This window comes from Ziziphus jujuba, chromosome 12 (genome assembly GCF_031755915.1).
Source record: "Ziziphus jujuba cultivar Dongzao chromosome 12, ASM3175591v1".
Lineage (NCBI taxonomy): Eukaryota > Viridiplantae > Streptophyta > Magnoliopsida > Rosales > Rhamnaceae > Ziziphus > Ziziphus jujuba.
This window is the reverse complement of record NC_083390.1, coordinates 3785762-3796885: the sequence shown is the minus strand read 5'-3', so window position 1 is coordinate 3796885 and position 11124 is coordinate 3785762. Positions and strand designations below refer to the sequence as shown.

At 33.9% G+C, this 11124-nt stretch overlaps 3 protein-coding genes and 1 non-coding gene across 6 annotated transcripts; 2 read left to right on the top strand and 2 right to left on the bottom strand.

Annotated features, from left to right (window-relative positions):
* The first annotated feature begins 1110 nt into the window (after positions 1–1110).
* On the top strand, positions 1111–3111 carry LOC107410137 (chlorophyll a-b binding protein 7, chloroplastic). Its single transcript, XM_048462596.1, has 5 exons — positions 1111–1271; positions 1682–1864; positions 1975–2012; positions 2254–2768; positions 2858–3111. The coding sequence occupies exons 1-5, from the start codon at positions 1216–1218 to the stop codon at positions 2873–2875; spliced, it is 810 nt and encodes a 269-aa protein (XP_048318553.1). The 5' UTR covers positions 1111–1215; the 3' UTR covers positions 2876–3111.
* A 2412-nt stretch (positions 3112–5523) lies between these two features.
* On the bottom strand, positions 5524–6220 carry LOC125418607 (uncharacterized). Its single transcript, XM_048462597.2, has one exon. It carries the CDS (start codon positions 6051–6053, stop codon positions 5760–5762), a length of 294 nt encoding a protein of 97 aa, XP_048318554.1. The 5' UTR covers positions 6054–6220; the 3' UTR covers positions 5524–5759.
* A 1221-nt stretch (positions 6221–7441) lies between these two features.
* Positions 7442–11034, bottom strand: LOC107428295 (alpha-ketoglutarate-dependent dioxygenase alkB). Of its 3 annotated transcripts, XM_060813592.1 has the most exons (8): positions 10487–11034; positions 10242–10393; positions 9495–9853; positions 9075–9213; positions 8870–8936; positions 8646–8767; positions 8106–8236; positions 7442–7697 (listed from the first exon to the last, which is right to left on the bottom strand). In XM_060813592.1, the coding sequence occupies exons 1-8, from the start codon at positions 10582–10584 to the stop codon at positions 7611–7613; spliced, it is 1155 nt and encodes a 384-aa protein (XP_060669575.1). In that variant the 5' UTR covers positions 10585–11034; the 3' UTR covers positions 7442–7610. The 3 variants fall into 3 exon arrangements, with proteins under 3 accessions (XP_060669575.1, XP_048318775.1, XP_015894297.1); XM_048462818.2 differs by lacking the exon at positions 8106–8236; XM_016038811.4 differs by lacking the exon at positions 7442–7697 and having other exon boundaries at positions 7962–8236.
* TRNAL-AAG (transfer RNA leucine (anticodon AAG)) lies at positions 7459–7539 on the top strand. Its single transcript has one exon. It is a non-coding gene; the product is annotated as a tRNA-Leu (tRNA).
* Positions 11035–11124: the final 90 nt, after the last annotated feature.

Here is an 11124-nt window from a genome sequence, read left to right as displayed (position 1 = left end):
TGGTATCTTCATTAATTTTTGTACCGCGCGAAGGGAATCCAATTTAACTAGTTTTGGGACTTTAGTTGCTTTTCGATTCTTTTAATATTCTTTCATTTCTTCTTTTTTGTTTTTTGTATATCTTTTTTCTTTTTACTGCAGCTCAACAGTTCTAAATAAAATTTTTATGTTAAAAATAGTAGGTTGGAAACTGAAAGGCATTGTTCCCCGGCAAAAAAGCACACTTTAAATATGCTGATGTCTATGTTAGAAAATTCTGAGACCAGTTTATACCTTTTTTTTTTTTTTTTTGTTCGATAATTGTTGAGTTTAGATTTTATTTATATCGTACTGGCCTTGTTTTTAAAAAGAAATCTGGATCTGTAATGAACTGAAATGGCCATACCGCCTATTGGGCTGCGGCCCAACACTTTAATATTTCTTGGTGAAATGGATGGATCGACCTTGATGGAACCCAACCTAATACATCATGGTCACATAACAAAAGCACGTGAACGCACGATTGCAAAATACACTGGAACATTATAATCTTTTCCCACTTCATGATATCAGGATGCCTTTTTCCTTTTTCCTTTTTTTAATTTTTTAATTTTTTTTTTTTTGTAATAATTCTGATAATGTGGGTGTAATTAGTTTCATTATGGTGGGTTTAGAAAAATTGTCTTTATTATCTACCACAAACCATGAAATTTCAATCCTTGTTAATTAAATTTCAATCTTTGTTAATTAGGTTTACGTCCAGTAAAACTTTGGTAGGGAGGCTGAGAAACAGATTGAAATCCAAGAGTGGGTCCCCAAAAAAACTAGATATGTGGTGATTTTTTGTTTGCTTTTATGTGAAGGTAGAAACCAGATCAAAGTGGACCAATGGGAACCCATTTATAGATGTCAATGGGACCCATAATGACATGGCCTAGAATTGGTTTGCAATGGATTCTCAGATATCTGTGTGTCACACGGGCTTGTAATATGAGCCACTTGGTTTTGATTATTCCAGGTAGGCCAGAGAATTGGAGGTGATTGGGCTATGTATTAGATTCTCCATGCCACATGGCAACCCAGAAACCAATCACCCATCCACCTCCTATCCTCTAAGATAAGCTTATTCATACATTGACCGATTTACATCGTTAGCCATCGCTTCTTCTACCTCACCAATCCAATCAAATACAAACTCCATTTTTTCACAAAGTTTTGGGTTTAAACACTGAAAAAATGGCTTCCGTTTGTGCTTCTTCTGCTATTGCAGCTGTGGCCATTTCTTCTCCCAGGTAAGTTTACCCCTACCCATGAATCATAAAAACTTGTGCATTCTATCATTGAAAGGAAAAAAAAAAAAAATAAATAAATATTTAAAGAATTGCGCATCTGTTCTTTTCATGGAAAGTTCACAGTTCTAAAAATATATAATACTTTATTATTCATCTTTTTCAAGTTGTATTTTTTTTTTTTTTTTTTTTTGGGGGTCTAATATGACTCTGTTAGTTATTAAAACGTAGACTTGATCATTCATAAGATATGATCCGCTAAATATATGATGGTTTTCCCAAAACCCTTATGATTTAATAAGAAATAACTGGTCATTGAAACCGTTGAATTTGAATGTGCATGAGCTGGCTCGAAAATGTAGGTAGAGGAAATCGTCCAATTATAAATATATAATGTAAAATATATGTTGCAGCTCTCAGAAGACTTTGACTAGTTTGGGTGCAACAAAGGGTGCTTTTCTTGGTGGGAAGAAATTGAGAGTTAGGAACTACACAGCACAGACCAGGTCAAGTTCTGTGACTGTTTGTGCTGCAGCGGATCCTGATAGGCCACTATGGTTCCCAGGCAGCACTCCTCCCCCATGGCTTGATGGAAGGTATGATAGACATATTTTATCTTCTTAATCACCCACTCTCTTTTTGCGTACAATAAATATATTTTGACAATTTATGCCAAAATCTTATGTTTTTACTTTGTTATATGCAGCCTTCCAGGAGACTTTGGTTTTGATCCTCTTGGCCTTTGTAAGTAAATGAAAAAACCAAAAATAAAATAAAATAAAATAAAATAAAAATTTATATAACAATGTTTAGTGTATATATATATATATATATGTATATAATTTTATTTTATGGTGAACTTTAAAAGGCGTGTATGATTTTGGTATTGAAAGAGCTGGTGGATTAAATATAAATGCATGAATACAAATGAAAATTGTTTTGTATGGTTAATTATTTAAAATTTTGACTATTATTGTTTTAATAGCATCCGACCCCGAAAGCCTAAGATGGAACGTGCAAGCAGAGCTTGTGCACTGCCGGTGGGCAATGTTGGGTGCCGCCGGAATCTTCATCCCCGAATTCTTGACGAAGATCGGAATCCTAAACACCCCATCATGGTACTCAGCCGGAGAGCTTGAATATTTCACAGACACAACCACACTTTTCGTAGTGGAGCTCATTTTCATCGGCTGGGCTGAGGGTAGACGATGGGCAGATATTCTCAAGCCCGGAAGCGTCAACACCGACCCGATCTTCCCAAACAACAAGCTCACCGGAACAGATGTTGGATACCCAGGTGGGCTCTGGTTCGACCCGCTTGGTTGGGGAACCGGTTCTCCCGAGAAGATCAAGGAGTTGAGGACCAAGGAGATCAAGAATGGGCGTTTGGCTATGTTGGCTGTGATGGGTGCTTGGTTCCAACATATTTACACTGGCACTGGCCCAATTGATAACCTTTTTGCTCACCTTGCTGATCCTGGCCATGCTACCGTTTTCGCTGTACGTCCAATCAATTTCTTAATTTTGTTTTTTAATTATAATATATATGGTGCTAATTAAAGTTTATTTATGGTGGTTTTTTATTTCAGGCTTTCACACCCAAGTGAGGAAGACAGAGATATTTGAATCTGGGATTGATAAGAAAGTTTTAATTAAGAAAGGCAGGGGGGCTTAAGAGATGTATATGTGTTTGTTCCGAGGGAAAATTTGTTGTGGTTAATTTGGACCTGTAATGCCTCTTGTAGTGTGTATTATATAGAATCTTCTTGCAATGTACAAAAATTCTCTTCGGACTCCATGAACATAAAATCGGCTAGTAATGAAATTTGCCCATTGTAGCATCCATTTATGTGTATTATAATTTATAGTTTAACGAGGACCAATAAGGGAAATAAATCAATTAGTATTAAAGTCCAAGCAGTTTCAGACATATCTAAACAGTATGGTAAGTTAAAGAACTATATTTTTTTGTTAATTGGTCAAAATAAAACATATCATTAATTGTTTTTTTTTTTTTTTTGGTAAAAAATTATGCCCAATAAGTTGAGAGTTTTATGTATCAAATGTTAGATTTTTTCTTCCCTTAAACTATATGAGTTTCTATTCTCCTTCATTTTTTTCTCCCTCATGGATTTAATCTCCAACTTTTGTCAAAATAGTACAATTGACTCATCATTGAATAATACTATAGTGTATAGACTCATCATTTGGTCCGCATATTAAAATAAAATATATTATCATATAGCCCACCTTTTCTATCATTAAACGAACAATTTTGGAGTCGTTCTTTTGACTGGCAAGGCAGGGAAGTGAGTCGTTCTTTTGACTGGCAAGGCAGGGAAGTCTTGGTAGTTCTTGATTAGCATACAATTTTCTTTTTCAAGGGGTGGTTAACATACTATTTAAATATGGTATACTCACAAAGATTTTTATATAGACTTACATAGTTGAAGTTTTGACATAGTAACTTAGTTAGGTGTGACATGTTCTCTTATATACAAAATAAAGGAAACAAAATAAAATGGAGGGAAAAAAATCGCTTTTCTTCTTTTGGTAGATCATGGTTTACATTTCAAAGTTTAAGAAAAGGAAAGAAAATTGTATAAACATAAGCCAATAATTTGTATATCTGTAGTGTTGACTTCGGATGTAAAAGAAGACAAGAAATCAGTAAAATGTAGCTTACAAGTTTAAATTACTTGTGGGTTTCTATGATAATTAGTTTGCACTACCACTCTGAATCTGATGGGTTCTGCTATTCTATGTAAGAAGCAAAAAAATAAGGTTTTTTTCCTTCTTATTTTATATGTTTTTTTGAATTTTTATCAAATTATATGTTATCTTGTTTTTATCAAATAATATGTTATCTTATGTTAGATGCTTATGTTATGATTTTTTTTGAATTTGTATCGAATAATATATTATCTTATTTTTATCAGACAATATATTGTCTAATGTTAAACGCTTATGTTATGCACAATATGTTATCTGATGTTAGACGTTTATGTTATAATTTTTTTTTTAATTTTTATCGAATAATATGTTATTTTATTTTTATCAGATAATATGTTGTCTACTGTTAAACGCTTATATTATAATATCTAACATGTATAATTAAAAAAATTATATATATATATATATTCATTCTAAAGTGAAAAATAAGAGGATAGGTAAACATTTAAGAGATCATCAAAATCAATTGAAGAAAGGGATTGGCAGAGTGGAGGAAAAAATATGTTAAAATTGGTCGAGCCCCTTTTTATTTTGTGAAATTCCTGGTTTAACTCTCTCTTGTTTCGAAGTTAGATGTCTAAGAGGCTAATTCTTTCCAGAAGTACCATTATTATCCGAGCAAAAGGGGAGAAGAATTATTGATTTGGTGCTGCTATCAGGAGGTGAAAACTGAGTTGAAACGGAATAATATCGATTGAATTAGCTAATCTCAAATTAGATTATTTTCTAAGCAGTACGAGTCGGGCAAGCAAAGCAAAGCAATATAGATTTGGACATACTTGTATCTATTATGGCTCTCTTGGTCCCAACATCACTTTTTATTATTTTGTCTTAAGCATTACCTACAAGTTCAAATGGTCACAAGCTCCAACTATTGCTGCAAATGGAAAACATTTTTTCAGAATAAAAAACTAAAAAACAGATTAATAATGCTTTTGCCAAAGAATTTTTTTTTTTTAATATTAAAATAAAAAACAAAGGTAGCTTCAAAGCAACTACATATTTTAGACTTTCTTCTCTGTTTTTGTTCTACGATAGTGAAAGCTGAACTGTATAAAGGGTATGGTCACTTAGTCATCTATTTGGATTCCAGCTGACATGCACAGATTCATTTTACAAAATTACCTTCCAACCATTTTTTTTTTTTTTTTTTAAAAATCTCTTAGGCTGCAAAAGCCTTCTTTAACATTCTTAAAATGGTTTCATAAAATATTAAAAAAAATCCCTTAAAATGTCCTACGAGTTATGGAAGCCCGTCTAAGCATGAAGTTGGAATTGACCCAAAAACAAAAAAAAAAATGATGCATTTTCTTTGCTTTTTATAGTAACATAATGAGTGAATTTTGAATTTTTGATTTTAATTTAATTTCTAATAGAAAATCTATTGAAACTACGGGCAATCAATTTTAGCAGACTTTGCTTCGGGAAGTTGCAGATGCTCAAGAACTACTTAATTATTCATATGAAGGGATCCAATTTGTCACAAGCTAATCAGTAATTAACCTTTATAATATATCCCGAATAATAAAAATTTAGTGAAATTGATTTTCCATTACAAACTAAATAATCTTCCATTTCTCTCTGAGAGTATCATCAGCATATATTATACAGATTTAATCATAGCTTAAAAAAACTCCAAAAAAATTTAAAAAAAGAAAAAGAAAGAAAAATAAGAGAGAAAGGGAAGATTGTATTACAGCTAAAGTATAGAATTTAAAATATTACTAAAAAATTTCTACCAAAGACGAACCGCACCCGTTACGACGGAGTGTTTGAACGTCGTACAGAGAGTTGAACCGGGATGGGTCGACCCGTACCTGTTCCACCACAGCTACTACACGCCATACGACCCGAACCGGCACAAGTCCGGCAACCCACATCCCCATCGGACCAACGCGAGCAGAGACACGAGACCCGACCCGTGCCATTGCAACTGGAGCACCTGGGAAACGGGCCGGCCATGGGCTTCTGGTCCATCACCGATTTGACCAGCACCGCACCAGCCAATACGCTTAGACCAGTGGCTAACTGAGTCAAGACGATCGGACCCATTCTCGATCGACGACGAGAGAGATTTACAAACCAAGGCAGAAGAGAAAGAGAGATGGAGAGAGAGAATAGGCAAGATTTTTTTTTTTTTATATTGGCGAGAGAAGCGTGAGAAAATATAAAATATAAAAATTTGCGATGAGAAAATAAATAAAAGTGGTATGGGAATTGTACACGTAGACGCGTGGGTTTTTGGTGGCTTTAAGGGCGTCGGGGAATTTGGAACTTAGCGAAGATGTTTTATTTTTGTTTTGCTTCTCTTTCTTCATCGCGTCCTCTTGTTTGGACGGCCCTGATTGGTTTACTTGGTACTGCTAGATCTCTCCAGATTTTCCTGATTGGAAATTTTTCTACTTTTTTTTTTATTTTAATAAATTGAAATTTTTTCTACTGTGCAGTCCCTCGTTCTACTAAAATGGTCTTCTATCAAACGGTGAGTGAAATATCTTTATCCATTTTTGAGTGATTATTATGAGGACCACACCGCTTCTGATCCTTATCCTTTTCTATCCAAAGATTTTAATTTTTTTTCTTTAATTTTTTTTAATATATTTTTCAACCAAATTTGACCGGAAAAGTCAAAACGATATATTTGAGTTATTTCCCATAAAAGCAATACCTCACATTTTTTTCACAATTCACAATGAGGTTGCAATTTGTTTGTTAGCCTGAGGAATTAAATCAATACTTATTTTTGCACTATATGAATTATTTTTAAATTAAAAATGAAAATATTTCCGCATTCTTATTTATCAATAAGGAAACAATATATATATATATATATATATATGCAAAAGTCAAAACTATATAAAAATAGGATTATAACAATATACGACGTTGATACAACGTCGTTCAAATTTATTTATTTGTTTATTAGAAACATAATGTTAGGATGGAATGATTATTTATTAAAATGTACATATGTGAATAAAATTGAAGCGCAAGGAAAAGAATAATAAATTCACATGACATATAGAATTGTTGAAAATTCTCAATTTGTTATTATATAGAAACGTGCTCTTTTGACCAATCATTTGCTTTGCCGACTTGTGGGAAACTACGTAGGGGAAGAGTTGGCTAATTCCTATTTTTCCAAGCGAAGCCAAAAAGACCAACAACCTTTTTTACTTGTTCAACACCACCCCGTACTTCTGGAAGCTAAAAACAAACACCGCCTCCACACTGTTACCGTGGTCATCAAAACAATTGTTTTTCTGCAGCAGAAAAACACTTCTGTTTACACTTCTTCACCCTTAGACGGTGGATAGCACAAGAAGTCTTCTTTTTTCGTTTTTTTTGGTAAAAAGAGAGTATAATAAGTCAAGCATACAACAAATATAAAATGTTTTAGCCCAAACAAATCATCTAATCTTTGACAAATATGTAATTACATTTCAAACCTCACAAAGTGGAGATGGCCGAGTTGGTCTAAGGCGCCAGATTAAGGTTCTGGTCCGAAAGGGCGTGGGTTCAAATCCCACTCTCCACAAAACGTTAATTTTACGCTTTGATTTTCATTCGCAGAGATGATTCTTTCTTAAATCATTTTCCATGTGATATTCAAAATCTGCAATTTCCAGGAACCAGAAATATGTTTTGTTTCGATAGAAAGTTCAAACAGGAGCTTTCATTTGATAGACTGACCATCTGTCAGAGTAGATTGAATTGGAAAAAACAGACAGGATAAAGGTTGGTTGCCTTGCTTAAACAAAATTAAGCACTTTATACATGAAATCCTATCTATCTAATTAGATGCTTCAATACAACAAATTCTCAATCAAATACTCTGCAGTTTTGCCGTTACTTATTAATTTTACTCGCATTTATTTTCTCTTGGCATTCTGCGGTCATTCAACTTTGATACAAGACATTCTAAATCTCTATATATAAAAAAATTAAAAAAAAAAAATTAAAAAAAAAAATCATAATTAAATTGCTTTCCCATGTGTTGTTGTTGTATAGCACTATAGCAGCATCTCTATTAATTCTCTTTTAACTTGTGTTGAATCTTAAATCAAACATTAAATTTTGAAGAGAACAATAATATTAATATACTTGTCTGATGTTGATGTTGATTCTAGAAGTCTGGATGTATTCTAAGAAATAATGATCATCTTCATGTGATAACTGCAACTCAAGAGCTGCAATTTCGGCATTTTCTTTGGCTGTGAATATACGAGGCACACCTACAAGACAAAAGCAAATGCATTTCTCTTACAAGGTTGTAGATAAATAGGGATACTAGGAGTTGATGATGGTGATCAATTAATCATATGAAACTACAATTGATCAATTAAGCATTCTTATGTTCATGATGTAAATCTTTTAATCATTCTAGACAACAGTTGCTAAATGATTTTTTACTAGTTTGCAGGCATGTGACCTTAATGGACACCTTGAATGGCTAAGAACAAAATTCCATTTTGTCACTGAAAGCTACTTCAAGCTCAGTATGGAAAATGTGATTTCTTCTAACTGCGTGCTAGTTATTACTCGAGATATAATGAAAATCAATACCTAGTGTATTCACAAAAAGACCCCAAAAGCTTATTTAAAGTATTTGAAATTATAAGCTGGCTGAAGCTTCAAACTTACCATGAAAGCATTCCCTGGCTTCTCCAGCCATAAGTACAACATCACCACTTCGAAGGAACATTGCTAATGGAGGATCCTCTTTTGACTTTCCTCCCAAAAGGAAAATTGCTTTGCAGCCCAAACTGGAGGGAGATAAAGATATGGTAAGCACCCATGGTAATGTTTATTCTGTATTTTGACGTTTCTAGCAAACTACCTGAAAAATACAGGGGATTGCAAGCTACCTTATGCTCACTATTGGTTTACTCCAATCTGCTTCCATATCATCAAGGTGGCCTCCAAGAGAATCACCTTAATAAACAAAAAAATTTACAAAGCAGATGCAATAATTTAGTAACTTTGAACCAAGAACAGAAAAATGATTAGCATTCAAAAAAAAGAACATTAATTGAAGAAACTATAGGCTAAAAATCTTTTCCCAGAAAGTACCTAATCCAAAGTAGTTAACTATTGCAGCCTCTGGCTTGAAACCTTCTCCCAGAGGCATTGCAGGTGCTGCCATCCTTTTAGCAAGTTCACCAAGTGCAGTGGGGATTTTGTTATGCGGAAGAGACACATTGTAGTTTCGCTGCAACATGAACGCTAATCAGTAACATATATATATATATATAAAAGAAGTTAGCCTACCTCTAGGAAAGGCAAAAGAGTGAATGTACTTCTTATTGACTAATTGTTAACCAGGCTTAGTACAATTCAAAGATTGATAAAAAAAGCTTTTCATGCTGTAAGACATCAACCTTTCATGAGCAAATTATAATAAGGGCATATCCTATATCCAGAACTTGGATTATAACTATTAAAGAGGATAAAAAGAGAGAAAGTAAACTACATTTCAAAAGTGTCACATGCCTTGGACCAGTCAAATTGCAGGCCAAGGGTACTCCAACGCAACTTTCGCAGTAGAACAGAAGCTGAAATAGACTTGCGTGTATTTCCTCTAGAAGACACAACATCTTCCTTGAAGAACTTCCACCGTTGAACATCCCCATCACCGGGAGAAACATTGCATCCGGAATTCAAACTAGCAGGAGAATTCCCCTCTTCAACCAAAATTTTCTTCTCCGTTGCCGCAAGAAACAAGTCATTAATAGGCCCATAAAATGCATTGTGATTTGTTCTATTAGGTGGCTGTGGGAAGCTGGTCAGACTCTCCTTTATCCATTCGCATTGTTCTTGTATATTCAATGCTCCAGGAATGAAATAGAATCCTGCAATATAATACAAAATCAACTCAAAATTCATACAGAAACCAACGACATTGTCGCATTAACCAGCTTAAGGAGGAAAACTCATAATTAGGACAGAATTTCACTATCAATCTGGAAATTTCTTCTGCTGACAGCAATAAAAAAAACCATAATTACTGACTAACACCAACGAGAATGTAACTTACTGGATACATTGCAAATAAAATTCATTAACCTAAGTATAAAATTTCCCGACTTTGCACCATTAAATTATAGTAATTTGAATTCCTAGACTATAGTTGCATTTAATTTAGTGCAACATACAATTCGATTGGCTTCAGTTCCTTTCAGCTAATGATGATGAATTGATGACAATAACAATAATTAATGAGCATGAAGAAATTGATACCGGGGCGATTTTCCATGGAGAACACAGGACGGCCTGAATCGCATCGAAGAACATTGAATCCATTCGGAAGCTCGCTGTTTTCGTTGTATGATTCAAGAATGGACTTAAAATCCAGGACCTCGGATAAATCCACCTTTTTGGGTTGCTTTTTCCTGGGAAAAAATAAATAAATAAACAACGAAATACCCACGAAAAAGTAAGAAACTATTGGCCGAGAATCTGAGATAGCCAAGAGAAATTATTACTTTTTCGAGGCCGGATCGTAATAGAGCTTGTACTTCTTCTCCGCTCTCCTGAAAGCCGTTCGCTCAGAGTCGTCGGAGACTTTGTCGGATCCATACATTTCACCGAATTGTGTTAGCCGGCGAGTTAACGACGCAAGAATTTGAGCTTTCGGGGTTTGAAATTAGGGTTTTACCTGCAACGGTTCGTTTTGCCCCTGAACTCTACAGTTCTATCTATTTTTGTTTTTCTTTTTATGTTTTTTTTTTGCTATAAACTTTTGAAAAAATAAATCAAAATCAATTACCATAATTCCCAAAAAGAAAAAAAAAAAATCAATTTACGTAATTATATAAAAATAGCATCGGAATTTCAATTTTGAATTGTATTAATTACGTATTGCAGTACGACTCTTTTCCAAATTATCCTCAAGAAAATCCTAATTTTTAAGGAAAAAAAAATTGTAACAATTATTTGGTCTGCAACGATGAAAGAAAATTGGAAAGTGACATTGGTATGAACTTCGATGGTAAAAAAAACCCGCCAGAAAAATAAATTGGCCTATAAACGTGGAAAGTGATTTGGACACTATACAATTTCATCGAGAAGACAATTTAAGCCTCACCAGTAATGCTCTGACGACATCGTAATGAAGGGTACT

Bases quoted from the DNA above. Each gene is read 5' to 3' on its own strand.
- LOC107410137 (XM_048462596.1), top strand. From the start codon at position 1,216: ATGGCTTCCGTTTGTGCTTCTTCTGCTATTGCAGCTGTGGCCATTTCT. The intron at 1,272-1,681 runs GTAAGTTTACCC...TATATGTTGCAG, and splicing joins GTGGCCATTTCTTCTCCCAG to CTCTCAGAAGACTTTGACTA. The intron at 1,865-1,974 runs GTATGATAGACA...TGTTATATGCAG, and splicing joins CCCCCATGGCTTGATGGAAG to CCTTCCAGGAGACTTTGGTT.
- LOC107428295 (XM_060813592.1), bottom strand. From the start codon at position 10,584: ATGTATGGATCCGACAAAGTCTCCGACGACTCTGAGCGAACGGCTTTC. The intron at 10,394-10,486 runs GTAATAATTTCT...ATTTTTTCCCAG, and splicing joins TACGATCCGGCCTCGAAAAA to GAAAAAGCAACCCAAAAAGG. The intron at 9,214-9,494 runs GCATGTGACACT...TTCATGTTGCAG, and splicing joins TGCAATTTGACTGGTCCAAG to CGAAACTACAATGTGTCTCT.
- LOC125418607 (XM_048462597.2), bottom strand. From the start codon at position 6,053: ATGGGTCCGATCGTCTTGACTCAGTTAGCCACTGGTCTAAGCGTATTG.